General features: G+C 44.9%; 1 protein-coding gene across 1 annotated transcript; it reads right to left on the reverse strand.

The window, feature by feature from the left end:
* Window positions 1–300: 300 nt before the first annotated feature.
* LOC103244309 (NADH dehydrogenase [ubiquinone] 1 alpha subcomplex subunit 3) lies at window positions 301–615 on the reverse strand. The gene has a single exon (XM_008014102.3). The coding sequence runs from the start codon at window positions 613–615 to the stop codon at window positions 361–363; it is 255 nt and encodes an 84-aa protein (XP_008012293.2). The 3' UTR covers window positions 301–360.
* Between the last annotated feature and the right edge of the window lie 16,279 nt (window positions 616–16,894).

A 16,894-nucleotide genomic window follows, 5' to 3' on the forward strand; every position in this document is an offset into this window, starting at 1 on the left:
GTCCTTTTCACAACCTAGTGAAAATGATTTAGGAGACTACAAGATGATGCTTAAGACATTTTTAAAGTCGAAATCAAAATCGTGGTGTTTGTTTCATGACCTCTGAAACTTAATTTGCCTCATAATCTCTGAAACTTAATTTACTGGGTAAAATCTGTCAGCAGCACAGCAAGGCCAATCATTTTCAAATCCCCAAAGAAGTCATATGTTCACCAGGAGACACAGGTCTTCCCATGTCTGAGCACAGAGAGGCAGTAGGATTGGCAGCTGCTGTTGGAGGTGCTTTCTGTTTTTTTTTTTTTCGGTTTGCACATTTTTATTGGGAGCCATGGGAGGGGCCGCCTCTGTCAGTGAAGGTGCTCACAGTTTCTTCAGCCACTCCAGGCTGGGGCCCTGAGGGTCCTGGGGGTGGCTGGGCACGTCCGGCATGTTCCCATCATCGCGGACGGGCACTGGGTAGTTGTAGGGCGTGGCCTCGTTGATCATGACGGAGTACTTGAAGTAGGGGCTGAATGGAGGCATAATTATAGCGAGGCCCCCAATGACGAAGGACACAACCAGCACTGGCTCCTTGTCCCAGGCAATCTTGAGGAGGGCGCCGAGTCTCACGGCCATCTTGGTCTTGGCGGCCGGAGGTGCTTTCAAAACACAGTGACCAGCAGGCCTGGCTCTAGCAGAGCCAACACCACAAGGGATTGGAGGGTATAAGCCATGACAGGCAATGTCACTATCTGCTGCTTCTTAATTCCTGCAGATTCAGGGACCATAGATTCCAGTTGTCCACCTCGATTCACCTCATCAGAAACTTGGAAAACCTTCACATTGTCTGTGTTGACATATTGACCTTACTCCAACTGAATGGATAGCATGTGTTTTAAAATCCACTGGACATAGAATTATAGGTTCACCATATGATTTTTAAATTTATTATATTATTTAAAGGTGTTTTTCTACTCCCTCCTGGCCTCTCTAGTTTCCTGCAAGAAGTCAGCCATTGACCTGATCATTGTTCCTCCACATGTAGTTCTCATTTTTCTCTTGCTGCTTTCAAGGTTTGCTCTTCATCTTTGGCTTTCAACAGTTTGAGGATGTGCCTTGGTGTGACTTATATTTATTCTCCCTTTTGTTGTATTAAAACACAAATGGGTTTTGCTTCCAGGTGTGATAGACAAAGATATTACTAGACAAAACATGCTACAGAAAACAACTATAAAACCTGGAAATACTTTAAAAAAAAAAAAAAAGCATGTAAATGTCATGCGGGGTCAACAAAAGCAGAGAAATGTACAGGACAGAGTCACATATCCACACTATACACACTCAATTAGAAAACTCAGTTGTAAGAAGACAACTCATTGTTTAAAAATGAACAAAAGACTTGAATAGGTTCCTCACTAAAGAAAATACACAAATGGCCAATACAGATATGAAAGTATTCCATATCTCTAGTCAAAATTAGTAAACATATCACTAGTAAAATTATCACTAATGAGCAGAAATTAAAACCATAATGAGATGGTTTTATATACCTACTAGAACGACTAAGGTTAAAAAGACTGACAATACAAAATGTTGGCAGGGATGTAAAGCGACTAGAACTCTCATCCCCTGCTGGCATGAATGTATAACGGTAAACCACTTTGGAAAACAGGATGGCAGTATATTTATAAAGTTAGACATACACTTAGCATACAACTCAGCAAGTCCACCCTGCGTAATTTTTCAAGAGAAAGAAAACATATCCATACAAAGACAAGAGCATATTCATAAAAGCATCATTCACAATATTCCAAACTGGAAGGAATCTAGATACCATCAAATGGTGAATAGAGACAGTGTGTGACATATTGATACTATGAAACCCTACAGAGCCATCAAGAGGTGCAAAATATTAATACATGTAACAACATGAATGCGTTTCAAACATGCTAAGTGAAAGAAGTCAAACACAACTACATATTTATGAGTCCACTTATGTGGAATTCCAGATAAGGCAATACTATTACGACAGAATCGGATCAGTGTTTGCCTGGAGTAGAGGATGGGGGTTTGGGTCTGAAGACAACTTTTCAGAAGGAGTGAACTGTCCTATATCCTGACTGGCTACATGATTGTATACAGTGACAAAAGTTCATCAGACTGTATAATCAAATAGGTGAATTTTACATGTAAATAGTCTTTAAAAATTTCCAACTTAAAAAATACACATTATCCCTGCACCCCACTGCCCAAAAAAGATCCTGCTACTTTTTCCATGGAGTCAAAAGAATATCAACTTGATTCTAGACTCCCAGGGTCTGATTCCCAGCTCAGGCAGTTTCTTGTTTCCTGCACTTCCTGTGTTTTATCTCACCCGTAAGATAAAGACAATAATACTTAACCTCACCGGGTTGCTGGGAGGATTAAATGAGGCAATAAACACATGCTCTGCCTTAGCTATCACTGCAGTCTTTTTTCTTAAGAAGAATATATTTCTAGCTCCCTCTGGGACACTGGAGTGCTATCCAGTGCTTCAGTTGGGCAGTTCCACCCAGTAAGGAACTTCACGCTGTGACCTATGAAATTACAAGCCCCCTGGATCCAGCTGACCCCAGCAGAATGGAGTTGGGTTTTGGTATCTGGGATTTAGCCAGAAAAGTATGGCCCTCAGCTATCAATTTCCTACTTCTCTTCCTATTTCATGAAGCTCCAGGCATCAATGTCAGCTGTTTTTTAGGGTCATCTTCTCAGGTCAGTAGGACAGATTTAAAAAGGTAAAATCTGAAGATTCCATGACGTACAGTTTTGTTATCTGTTGTTCTTGTATTTGCCTCTATTTTGTTGTATAATGCAGACTTTTACAGCAAGGAAATAGCCATCTGAATTTTTTTTTTTTTTTTTTTTTTTTGTGAATAGCCCTTCATTATGGTTGCATTTATCTTATTGTTTCCACTTTCAGATGGGGAAGCTAAGGCATTTCATCTAACTATAACTCTAATATCGCTATATTAAACAATAGTATAAAGATGTAAGCAAGGTTTAAACAAGACTATAAAGCATGGTTCCATATGGGCTTTATTCGCTCATCTTCCATACTTTCAAGCACAGATTTTGGGCTTGGGCTCCCTTTGTACAGCTGCCTTGGATGATTTATGTGGAGTCCAGGCAGGAACCCTGACTCTCATGGCCTCTGAGGCATCTTAGAGTGAGATACCTTGTTCCTTGTTTGCATTACACTGGACAAGGAGTTTGGTCCTCTGTTGCATATATAACGTAACTTATTTATAGTTTATATTTATGTCACACTTCCACATTATAAAATATCAGACCCTCTAAGTTTTCTACTTACAATTTCAGAATTGTTATTGCAAATGAATTAACTTGCATTTTCTCCTTTTGCAAGGCTGAGGTGAAAACTAATGATGTAGATAACAGATTTTTTTCCCTTGGTGATTAGAAAGCTTTTAGCTTCATTATTTAACCCCCAAGGACAGGATAAGTGCTTCTTCTGTACGAATGAGTTGCAGTCTACAGTTCCATTTCAATTAAATTTTTTTCACTATATGGTTTGTCAAATATCAACAACATGAGTGCTTGAGGACAAATTGTTTTTAAGATTTCTGTAAGATTATTACCCTATCACACTGATTCTCAGGAAATGTATTAAATTTACAATGGGAACCTTGTTTCCCATAGTTACATTTTGTGATATTTATGTTCTCATCTATTTTGTTCTGCAACCAATGGAATTGTTATACGTGTTAAGGAACTGCCCCTTTGCTCCAGGAATTCTATTTCTAAGAATTCATCTCAAGGAGGTAGGAACCAGGAATTAGATGTTTATGGGGCAAGTGTATCCCATTGTCCACTTGGAAGTCTCTGAGAACTGATGAGTGGAGATCCGACTTAAATATCTCCCATGCTGGGCCTTGGCACATGTTGGGCTCTGTATAACTTCCAAAGGCAATGTGAAGAGTGAGAAAATTACATCTGGCATTGGTTTCGGTGAGGCATTTTAATCAAATGCAGGCCAGATTAAATCTGTTCTGCAAGAGACTGGATGCCAATTTAGCTGTTACCTGAATCAATGAAACAAGCTGAATTTTTAAAGGTTGTGGAGACTGCGATTAGAAAGCAGGTAATTGGGTAAGTGTCTGTTAGCAGGACAAGCCAGATATGTATTGATCAAGAAAGGAAAAAGTCTGACTTGATTAACAAACCTTCTCTGTGTCAATAAACTAATGGTTGCTTTTAAAATGTAATTTTGCTTCCATTCTTCAGTAAGGGGCCAAAAATAGCCCAGGGAGGGGCTGTGGAGAAAGTTAAAGTGTTTCTAAATAAGGAGCTTCCACTGATGATTGGAGAAAACTGGTAATGGAAAAGGAACAGATCATCTGTCTCAGGAAGAGGCTTTTCAGTCCCTCCAATGGCATATAACAGAATTCACACAAGTTTTACACTGAAGACTGCAGCATTAGACTTGTGACTCCACATTCAGCTCTAAAGTGATTTTTGCTGGAGGCAAATGTGTCAAGAAAGAGAAATCTTTCTCTCCCAAGAAACCTCTTACACAACTGTGTCCCTCCAGGGACTCTCAGAACAATCCCTCCATGGGGACCTGAGACACCAGGTCATGGCTTTTCCTTCTCGGGAAAGCAAATGGGATTGATGTACTGGGAATTCTCTCTCGTCCTGAAGCAAAACACACCCAAGTCCGTGAGCCCTCGTCCCAGATGAGGCTCGCTGTCTGCAGAATGGGAGAAGAACTGGCAGGCTCTGCAGATTCCCCACTCAGTGCCTCTGGTTTGGAAGTTACACGTACTGACTTCTTAGGTTTCTTGTAAACAATAGGAAAAACCTGCCCCTAGATGTCCCAAAGCAGTTAGAGTTTTGAAAGTGGATATGGAACCCAGCCCACAGCTTGGGACTTGAGGAAACTAGGGGAAGGTGTCTGGGCACCGTGAGCCTCAGGTGTCTCCCTGCCACCACCCACTGCTGTAGAAGCAACACCGTCAGGGCCAGTGCTTGATTCGATGAGTAAAGAATCCCCCTCTTGGCAGGCAGCAAGAGCAGTGTGGGCGCTCCCTGGCATTAAATCGTATTTGACAGCGAATGAAGAGCATGGAAAGCCCTCTGCCCACATCTGTCTTTGTGTCCTCTGACTTCTGTCTCATCGCATGAAAACAGATTTGGTTTGACTAAGAGCAGAGACTCTGAGTCTGACAAAACCTAAAACAATAACATTTTATTCTAATGGGAGAGTTGAGATGGAGAAAATGGAAGAAAAATAATAAAAATAAGGTAAATCTGGGGGAACATGACTAAGTTGTTTTGTTGCCAACCACAGCAAAACATATTGCAAGGATAATAATTGGCTCCACAAAGGACGTCCTTATTTGAATGCAGCTGGCAGAGAAGGCAGGAGAGGGGAGAGAACCTATAAAATTCCTAGGCCAAAACGTTCTGGGTACTTGAGTCAGTACTTACTGTTTTCCTTCCCCACACCATCATTTGTCCAATTTTTTTTTTTTAACCCACAACGTGGTGATTTTGCCAGCACTTGGGGAGATGTTCTCAGTATCCAGCCCTCTCCAGTGTGTGTGGTTGTACAACTCTGTGACAGCAGCCACACCCCTACTTCTGCTTATCACAGCCACCACCAACGCCACCTCCAGAACTGCAGTGATACTCTTCACGGTCATCACCTTTCATTCACCTTGAGCAGCTTGGACATTAGCTCCTGAGACCTGTTGGGGTGTTTAGCGCCTCAGGAAGGAACCCTTGCTCTCTATGGGTCTGGCCTTCACACCATGAGATAAAGGGATTTAATGAGAATGTCCCAGCATTGACTATAAATGGAAGCAAATGCCTTTTTCCTCTCTTTGGTGGCGGTGGTTTTGTTTTTGATGTATTCAGTATTCTAGAAGCATGGGACATAAAATTTCTTAGAAAAAATTTTCAGGAAATCCTATGTGAAAATGGTTTGGAAGGCAGGAGGATGATGACCAGTATATGCACAAACACTTTCACCCCAGCTACCAATACTGCCTGCCGTTCCTCTCCTAGGCTAACATTTTGGCACAGACATTCTCCTGTTGGCACAGACATTCCCCTCTCCCCAGGAAGAGAGACCCAGGAATTTCTGCTAGCTCAGAAGGCAATCAACTGCATTATGCTCTGAGGTGGGCCAGGAGAGACTGGTCAGTTCTGTCACTTGGGGCGGCAGGAAGGGAATTGGATGGCCGATGGTAGCAGGGGAAAGCCTTACGCAGAAACTGGCTCTGTGAGCCACGTGTGTGGGTAGGAACTGCCTGAGGGAGGGCGCTTGTTCTTCCTGGAGGGATGAGGAAGCCTATTTGGCCCAGGGCTGTGGGGTGAAGGGAGACTCAGTCTCCTTGTCTCTGGTGGGCTGTCAGGTCAAGGCTTAGAACAAAAGTCCTGACCAAGGAGCGCCCTTGGAAAGCTGGGTCTGGCTGCTGGGATATGGGGAACTATGTCAGAGTCTGGAGAGGAAGGGAGGCAGTCACAGGGGCCTGGGTGAGGGTGTGCAGCAAGGCAGAGCTGGGGTGGCTGTGACAATGGCCAAGTTCAGGACAATGAGACCTGGGAGAAGATCCCTTGTGGGGAGGGCATGGGCACCTCATGCCTATGTGAACCTGGCTCAACTGTTCCCTCTACTCAAAGAGCCATCTGGCTCCACACTGCCCGCCCACCCCCAGCAGAGCAGAAGGCAGAATCAAGCCACTTGTATCCCTGGCTGTGGAGCAGTGCAGCTGGCTTTATGGAAGTGCTAGAAGTCAGCACCAGTGCAAGTTGCAGGGAAACAAGGACCAGTCCTTTGCTGTGTATCACCAGCAACCTGGGAACCTCTTCTCAACTTTAGGAGCCTACCTTCTCCACGGCACGCTTGTTCGGGTGGCCTAGCAGAGCTGCAGGAGTGGCTGGATGGTGGCCCTCAGGCCAGTGACCCGTCCTCTGCCCCTCATTCCCCTGACTTTGAAAGCAATTTCATTGGAGATGATCCTAGGGAGTTTTCGTTTCGGGAGGGGAATGACTTATCCTGCCCGTAAGGAGGAGATGGTCCACAGAGGAGGTTGGTCAAAGTATTTGGGAAGTGGCAAATTCTGTATGCCTTTTTATAATTTAATGCAGATAAAAGAACCTTCTTCGTTCTGCAGAATTATATAACTGAGGTGGAAAACACCTTAGGCTTGGAGTCAGGACACCTGTGTTTAACTTCTGGCTGTGTTAATTGCCAACTTTGGGTCTGTGAGTTAAAGACTTAACTTTTTTTTTTTTTTTTTTTTTTTTTTGAGATGGAGTCTTGCTCTGTAGCCCAGGCTGGAGTGCAGTGGCACGATCTCGGCTCACTGCAAGCTCCGCCTCCCAGGTCCACGCCATTCTCCTGCCTCAGCCTCCTGAGTAGCTGGGACTACAGGTGCCCACCACCACGCCCGGCTAGTTTTTTGTATTTTTAGTAGAGACGGGGTTTCACCATGTTAGCCAGGATGGTCTTGATCTCCTGACCTCGTGGCCCACCCTCCTCGGCCTCCCAGAGTGCTGGGATTACAGGCGTGAGACACCACGCCCAGCCTAAGACTTAGCATCTTTAAGCCTTTGGGCCTCAGTCCTTCCATCTGTAAGATGGGCATTATTAGCCCTGATCTTCCTCTCTTAACAGGTTTAATCACATAATGATAACGATGCTGTTGTTGATTCTGATGATTTGTGTCACTTACACAGTGCTGCCATGTTTCAGGTACACCACATCTATTCATTTAATCCTCTTACCAATTCTATGATGTAGGTCCCCATACAATCCTTGTTTTACAGAAGAAAAAACTGAGGGTAGCAACTTACTTGCCCGAGGCTGAACAGCTGGCCAGGGGTGGCAGAGGCAAAACTGAATCCTGGGCAGCCTGGCCCCAGGGCTGTGCTCCCTGCCTCACACTGCATCTTCTCCAACGCAATAGATGTGAAACTGTCTTGGAAATCTGCCTCCAGGAAGGAGGTGTTCAGCACATCACATAAAGAATCAAAGACTAAATGAATACATAAAGTACTAAACACATACAGAGATACCATTTTTATTATGACTAGAAATTGGGTGGTTGTGACCCCTCTACAATAAAGAAACCCAAATCTGAATTCTGCTCAGTGAACAAGTGCCATCGGGTGGGAGGTGAGTCACCCTGGACGCAGGCAGCACCAGGCCAGGAACAGTCGGTGTGTGGGAGGGGAAGGTTGGGGTCTGAAGGGCAGACAACCCAGCACCGGGCCTGGCAGCATGCTGGTGGCTGCCCCAGAACAGATAGGGAGTTCTCAGGCCTGAAACCTTTTTCTCCAGCTGGCTGGGAAGGAGAATCTTTCATTCCAACAGACCATTTATTCTGATTGATGAAGAGAGTAGCTTCTGTTAGGAGATGCTGACAAAGGCCATTTACAAAGGGGCTAGAGGAGGAATTGAGCCGTGCGCTGACACGGCAGATGGTGGCCAGGCGCAGTCCCCGGGGGCCTCGGCGCCACATTGCAGACACATGTCAGCCCACGATGTAAATGTGGCGGCAAGGGTTGTTTTACTCTTCGGCTATGACTGGGATCAATGGCCAGCCGCGCAGAAGCCATCCATCACCCCGGGAGCAGGCTGTGAGATATGAGGCTGAAATTCCAGCACTGATCCTGCCGACAGCCTCCTTTGCAGAGTGGGTGATGCATGTGTGAGCCAGTCAGCACCCTAGACTAGGGGACGACCCAGGAGGGAACTGGGTCAAAGGCCAGTTCCGAGGCCTTGCTCAATGCCTAGGAGGAGTCAACCCTGTTTTTGAAGGGCAGGAGATACCGCGGAGGAGCCAGGCTGCAGAGAGACCTCTTGGGGAAGCACTGTGTTTCCCAAGGACCCTCTATCCCCATATCACATATAACCTCTGCCGATTAGCCTACCCACAATTGTAAAGGGACATCTTCATCCCCCCTCCCCATCCAGTAGTGTCTGTGCCTACCTCAGCGAATGCAGCCACCACACTGGGGGACCCTGAGATCTGGGAGCCACTCCTGGACTTCCTTCGGTGCTCACATCCCATCAGCCATCAGGTGCAATAGAGCTCCATCCACATCCACAGCTTTGAAATCCTTCCATGACCCACAGGGAGAAGTGTGATGTTGTGACCGTTTATACCATCAAACACGTGCAGATACACACATACCTGAAACAAATACTGTATGAAGCAATACTTACCCTTCCCACATGCAGTGCCTTCTCAGGTTTTATTTCGTTCTATTTCACTAAAATTCTAGTCACAACTGAGTAAACTTTATGCCTACTAGTGTGGCAAGACCCACAGTTTGAAAATCATCATCCTTTCAATCTCTTGGATCTAATGCCTTCTCTCCATCTCCGCTGACAGCTCCCTGTGTCAATACGCATCATCTCCTGTCTGGGTGACCCCGACAGCCTCCAAACTGCTTTCCCCTTGATCGCTCTTGCTCTCCTTCAATTCACTCCCAATCTTGACTCACAGTGAATGAAACTACTGAAGATGAGGTATAATCATGCTGTTTCCACGGTTGGAACCCTTGACTGGCTCCCTTGTGCTTCTGTATAAAGTCTGACCCCCTTACCATCCTCCAGCCCCCATATGATGTGACCTCCACTTCTCGAGCCTTATCTTTGCCCATTCCCCACTCCGTCTCTTCAAGCTGGTCATGCTCAATGTCTTCCAGGTCCTTGAACTTGCCGTGCGGTGCTGGGTCTGAGTCTTGGTATGGTCCTGGTTTCCTCTTTCTGGAACACTTCCTCCTCTTCTCTCCATTGGGCATAGTGGTCTACAGTAAGCAGCAATGAGATGTGACATGTGCCTTGGTGTAATGCAGAGGGGAGACTCCGAAGACTTAGGATATGGGAAAGAATATTGGAGTCTCATGATCACATGCTCCTGGCTCACGTGCTCCTGTGTCCCTTGAAGGAATCAGAGGCTACTCCTTCACCACAGCATGGAGCATGAGTAAGGGATACAGCTGTCTTTCACCACAGCAGGCAGCATGGCTAAGGGAATGTTCCCACGGTGGATACTGCTGGCGCTGTGCCAAGATTCCCCTCATGAGGCCAGAGCTTCTATTGCCCCGCTGTTTTGAGTGCTATTGCCTTCTCCGTAGAATCCCCTTCCACCAAACAGGAGCCATTCACCAGAGATCATACCACTCCAATCATGCTCCTGGGCAACCAGAGGCCAAAGACTGACTCAAGGTCTCTAACCTGGCCCGCTTGCCTCAAAGCAGTACCAGCTCTGTGGCACAGTTCACACTCCAGAACTCTGGGGACCAGGCACGAATGAGTGTCCTGCCCCGCACTGCACTGTCCTGCTTCCCTCACTCCCCTTCTCCCGTGAGCAGGCCCCAGTAAGTGACTTTCACAGATAGACCCTGTTCCGGCTCTGCTTCCAGGGAACCTGAACTCTGACAGCCCACATCTTGAAAAGCATAGAGGTGCTGTCCCCTGAGGGCCAGGACAAAGAAGGGAGAGGCTGCCATTGAAAGAGTCTATTTACTGGTTTCAATGTGGATATTTAGGTTCCTGAGTGGTAGAGGCCAAGGAGCAGCAATTATCTGCTAGAGGCAACGCTGGTGAAGTCTCTCATGAGTATGTGGCCAGGTGGCATATAGAATGTTTGACCTTCAGGGACCTTTGTTGGCAGCTGATAGGTCCCAGTATCCCTAGGACTAAGATGGATGGGAAGCCTGTGGAGGTGCTGCATGCGCTGTGAAGCTGGAAACGCTCTGTGCCTCACGAACAGGAGCTGAGCTTATAGACCAAGGTCCCCCACAAGTGCCCGGAACTCAGATGGGTCACAGATCCAGTTTCCTGAGCAGAGAGGTGTGCCATATTCCTGAGCAAGGACCCAATGATAAAAGGGTCCTGTAGGTTCCCTCCCCACCCCTAGCCTTTTCCTCAAGGGCCTGTAGCCACTCACCAAGAGAACCATGCACTGGAAGAAGGAAATGCACAGCCATTCAGTGAATGACTGGCCTTTGACTCTTAGAAGCTCGCAGTGGTCTACCAGTCAGAAGGTGGGGATCAACAAACAATGATGTGTTGGTCCACGTTCTTGTTTTGGTCAAGACCCTTGAGTGTGTAGTTAGAAAAGACAAAATCAGCAGCAGGCAGACTCTCTCTGTTGGCTGTCTGTCCTGTGCAGCAAGATTTATTTTTAGGTAAGGAGAATGGAAGCCCTTCGAATAGTCCCTCTTTCACCAAAATAGAAAACAGAAAGCAATACCCCATTTCTGGGAATCCCCAAGGGCCAGCTATTTACATGCATCCTCTTATTTAACGCACATGGCCACCACGCGAGGCTGGTATCACTAGCCTCGTCTTGTAGATAAGGAACCTGAGTTACAGAGAAGTTGAAGCCGTTTCTGGAAAAATGTCCAGTTGTCCATTCCAGACCTTGGCGAGGCTGCAGGTGCTGTATGGCCCACTGTGGCCTGCTTGGAGTCAGTCTCTGCCCATGATGCTGTTAGGCCACAGCAACTGGCTGTTTGTCAGCCCCCCAACAGTTTGTCAAGTACTTTACTCCTGATTAGATTTCTAGTATGAGTGGTGCTGAGGACTGTTTCTTGAATAGATATTATCATGAAACATCATATTCCACACTTGCCTCCTGCTTGAAAACTGATTGTGGAAACTGCAATGAATTGTGGAATAATCTTCACTAATGCATAATTAATACATGCTGATTCAATTAGAGTCCCCCTACTATTCCGGCTAAAAAATTTACATTTATATTATAACATTGACAAGAATGTGAGAAGAGAATAGAACTCGGGCTCTCCCGACCCTCTTCTCTTTGTTTTATCAGATATGTTTTCTCTCTGCTCCTTGTGTTATTTTATTACTTTAAAATGCTTCAGAAAGCTGGGTGATATTCTGGGTGCAGTGCCGTGGCAAGGGGCGCCCTCCCCAAATCTAGAATCAGTCAGTCCACTTAGATGCCCCCCCCCCATGCACAAGTAGCTTTTGCAGCGTGCGTATTGTTCTTCCTACACACCTCTTCAGTGTGACATCTCTCCTCTAGCCTCGCAGCCCTCTCCAGTTCATACCTGGACTTCACAAGATTCAAACCCATCTTTCTAGCTGCCATTTCCCCCCTCCCATCCACTTTCTACACTGTTGCCAGCAACCATCCTTCTAAAACCATCAGTAATACATCCCCTCAGTAGTTCCCTATAGAGGAAATACATTTTTTGCCCCTCAGTTTCACTCTGAGGGATTATCTGCCATCCCCTTCCCAACTCAAGGGGTGGGCATGTGACCAGGCCTGCCCCAGTTTACTCCGTCCCCACTGGCTGGGTCAGGGATGCCCTACCAACCCCACCAGGGTAAATCCAGCTTTTCTTCTGGGACTTTCACTGGAACTATGAGGGAAGCAGAACCCATTTCTCTCGGGACCATTAATTTCCAGTGATCCATCCCTTGAGGATGAACTATCTGAGAAGGACCCCAAGACCAAGGAAATATGGGCTGAGGGAGGAGAAAGAAGGAGAGAACGCAGGTGATGATTTTGTTATCTGCAACCATAAAGTCCTAAAGAACATATTCCCTAGAACTGATAGGACAAATTCTAAGTTTCCTTGTCTTAGATTGCAGGACCCTCTCTGAGATTTGGCCCTTTCTCCTTGTCCATCTCATTTCATGGCCTCATCCCCATCAGGCCCGCATCACACAGCTCTGCTCAGTCTCCTGGGTGTGATATTTGATTTCAGGACTCTGTGTTTGTGCTGTGTTCCTCCTCTCAGGAACATGGTCTCCCAGTTTCTGCCCTGCTATCTCCCTCTTCTCCTTTCATACCCAGCTCAAATGTCACCTTGCAGCTCCCTACCTCTCTGCTATCACCATGGATTAAAGACCCTCATCTGTGCTATAACCATCATGACTATCTCTGTTACTAAATCATAATTTCTTAAGTTTCATTGATCTGTTTCTTTTACAGCCATATGTTAGGTATACATTTGTAATTCAGTATTCCCAAGTCTACTTAATGTATTTATACTTGAAGCATAAGTTACATACAGTAAGATCCACAGATACTAACTTTTCAATGAGTTTTGGAAACAGTATATAGCCATGTAACCACCATGTAAAATGAGATCTAAAACCCCTTAGAAAGTTATCTGGGGCCTCTTCTTCTAGTCAATTCCTACCCCACTACCCCGGCACATACACAGGCAACCACTTTACAGCTTCTATCCCCATAGATAAATTTTTCCTGTCATCTGATTTCATATAAATGAATTTATGCAGTATGTACTTTTTGCATCTTGCACGCTTTGCTCATTTTCATGTTGAAAATGTTTTTGAAATTCATCCGTGCTGCTGCACATATCAGCAGTTGTTTCACTTTATTGCTGAGTAGTATTCAGTTTTATGAATATGCCACAATTGGTTTATTATGACTCGTTCATGGATATTGGAGTTGTTTTCAGATTCTGAATGTTAAGAATAAGGTTGCCATGAACTTTCTTGTTGTGGACACATGTTTTTGTTATAGGCTGGGTTCTCTGGAAGCAGATGCGGTTGGAGTTGGAGATACGAGATGTTTATTAAGCATCAATATCTGAAGAAAAGGTAAGAGGACAGCAGCATGAGTGGGCTGAGGAAGAAGTTGAACTCCCAGTGGATTAGGGAGGAATGCATGTAGAACCCAAGTGATGCACTTGGGCCTCTCATTCTATTCCCTGGCCCCACTGTGTCATCGATCAGACTGTCCATGCTGGGCTGTAGGCAGGCCTCAGTGCCCTTGCCTCATTCAGTCACTGGCTAAGGGCTACACAGGAGGAGAGGAGGATGTAACCTCCGGAGAGGTGGCCCCCTCTGTAGCTGCAGTAGATCTGGAAGACACAGACAGCTGGAGCTGTCTGCCTACTACTGTCCCCACAGCTTGGCAGCAGGTCCTTTCCTGATGGGGACTCTGCTTGGCTCATCTCAGTGTCTGCCACAGGCTACTGCTTGAGTCACTTAGGTTCACTCTATATAAATCCAGACAGCAGGACCCTAGTGGGCCTCTTTTCCTGAGGGAAAACAGGTTAGCTGAACAGATATACCCTGCAGTTGGTACTGCAGAACTACTGCTGCAGTTGGTCTTGGGGACACAATGTATACTCACCAATACCCTCTTCCGTTCAGAGTTCTTCACAATCTCAGATGTATAGCACCACCTTCGCTGGCCTCAGGGCTTACAGGTGGTACAATTCCAATCTTCATGCTGGAAACCCTGCTCTTCTCAGGGAAGGGCTACTCTACTTGTCCATTTGAACTCACAATTGAATATGTACAAAGAGAATCATGTGGGATCCACAGGAATTTCTCCCTGCTGCCATATATTACAGGAACCCTGCTCTCTGCTGATAATAGGGTCAATTATCCCTGCCAAGACAGTAACTCTTTTTTTTTTTTTTTTTTTTTTGCTTGCTGGCTCCTGCATACAAGGAATACAAAATACCCAAGTGGCAGCTGTAGTTAATATTTCGATGGGATTCTTTTCATGCTCTGCAGACAAAGCATGCCCCTTTGGGGACTAGAACTCATTCCCCTGCAGAACCCAGAGTTGCAGGAAGGAGAAGCACACATTTCCAAGTTATGAGGAGTGATGGTTAGTGGGACCATTTCTATTTCTACCTCTTGGTTCCTCAACCTATATAATCTTCCTATTGGGCGCAGAAAGTCATATAAAGTCTTTGGTTCAATTCATATACTTCATGCTGGATGGACAGTAGTACATTCTGCAGAATATTGCCTTTGAGCAGGTATCTTGGGCAGGTAGCATGTTGATATAACCAGTATATGTTTTGGTCATAGACCCTATGTGAATTTTTCTGTTGCCATCATAATGAATTAACACAAACACAATGGCTTAAAACAACACGAATTTATTACCTTACAATTCTGGAAGTCAGAAGTCTACAATGAGTCCTCGTGGCTATTGTCCCTTCCAGAGGTGCCAGAGCAGAACCCTTGCTCTTTCCAGCCTGCAGGAGCTGCCTGCCTTACTTGGCTTGTGCTGTTCCTACCTCTCCAAAGCTGGCAACATAGTGTCTGCAGGACTCTTTCTCTCTGTCCTCTGCTTTCATCATCCCATTGCCATCCCTCTTATAAGGATCCCTATACTTACACTGGTCCCACCGCATAATCCAGAATAACCTTCCCATTTTATAACCCTTAAGTTAATCACAAAGTCTTTTTTTTATCATATAAGGTAACATATTACAGGCCCCAGGGCTTAGGGTGTGGCCATGTTTGGGGGACCATTATTGAGCCTACCCATAGCCCCATCTGGTTTCCCCTTTGCTATACAGCAGTGGTTCTCAACTGAGGGCAATTTTACTCCCCAGGGATCATCTGACAATGTCTGGAGACATTTTGGTTGCCACAGTGGAAGAGGTGCTCCTGGCCTCTAGCGAGCTGAGGACAGGGTGGTGGTAAACATCGCACAATGTGTGGAACAGACCCCCACAACAAAGAACCACTGGTCCCAAAATGTCAAGAGTGCTAAGCTTAAGAAACTCTGCTGTCAAGTGAGCCTCTTGGATCTTAAGAAAAAAGAATCAGACTGTTACGTCAGTTTTCAGCACCAATGTTAGAGGTGTCTTTACAAGACTGTCTTTAGAGTCCTGAGGAAAAGTAAATGTAGTCCTAGAGTTTTATGCCCGGCTGAAGTATCAGTTAAGAGCGTGTGTATATGAGCTGGGTGGAAAGGTGTGCATATTTTAACATGAAAGCACTTGTAAAGTCACCTCTTCCCTCATATAGTCATTTGAAAAAACTATTTGAGGTGGGATCCCTCCCCCTAAAAAAACATCTGGGAACTAGATGGAGAGAAGATTAATGGCATTGGGAACTAGATGGAGAGAGTGGACTATGAGGCAAGGCACGTGAAGAAAACTAGAGCAGGAAATCAGAACAAATCCACTGGGCCTTATGCACGCAGAATCCTCACTCAAGAGGATGATGTAAATTCAGGAGCCGTCAGCTGTAGATATTTAAAGTCACATAAACATTGTTTAAAGTTATGATGAAAGGTCAGTAGAGGAATAAGAACAGAAACATAACACTAAGAGATCATCTTATGCCCTACTCTATAATTAGTGGTTTTTAAACTTGTCAATGTATTTAACAAAAACAGATGAGTTTAAAAACACCTGTTTAAAAAACAAAACTCTGAATCCCTATAATTCAAAATATACAATGAATCTTTATAAAGATGCCTATTGTTATCTCAAAGGAAGGGAACTGGATGCAGCCTATGTGTCTACAACAGAGAACAGTTACATCAATTATGATATACTGGCTCTATTATGGTGTTATTAAACAATGGCCTCACTGAAAATGATGTAGAAATATAAAAAAAGTTAAGAAATAATGTCAAAGATATATGTATGTTTTATAAAATTATTCCCACTTGAAAAGATTTTCCTAATGACAGGAGTACCTGTATCAGACTAATGGGCTTATAGATAATACATAGTTCACATTTTTCTTTTAACCATTTTCCCCATGTTCTATCTATACTGTTACTTTTATGATTAAAAAGCAGTTTTCGTTAGAATAAGTCAGTATTGTTTTTAGACAGCCCAAATGTGTCACAAGGCACACAGCTCTGGTAATCCTTGTTTAGAGCAGGGCCCTCTGTCTCTTCTTAAACAGGAGATTGGAAAATGACTACCTTCTGGTTAAAAAAGAAAACCACAGGCATTCTAGCAACAAACCACATCTGTGGTTATATCTTTCTTTTTTCTTGGATGAATGAAAAGAAATTCAGGAGCCTGTGTGTGTGTATCTGCTGTGTCAGTCAACATATGAACTAGACTGCTAGTACTGTTATCTGATTAAGGGCTAGTGGGTTTCAGTGGGAAATGCAATCCT

This window comes from Chlorocebus sabaeus, chromosome 23 (genome assembly GCF_047675955.1).
Source record: "Chlorocebus sabaeus isolate Y175 chromosome 23, mChlSab1.0.hap1, whole genome shotgun sequence".
Lineage (NCBI taxonomy): Eukaryota > Metazoa > Chordata > Mammalia > Primates > Cercopithecidae > Chlorocebus > Chlorocebus sabaeus.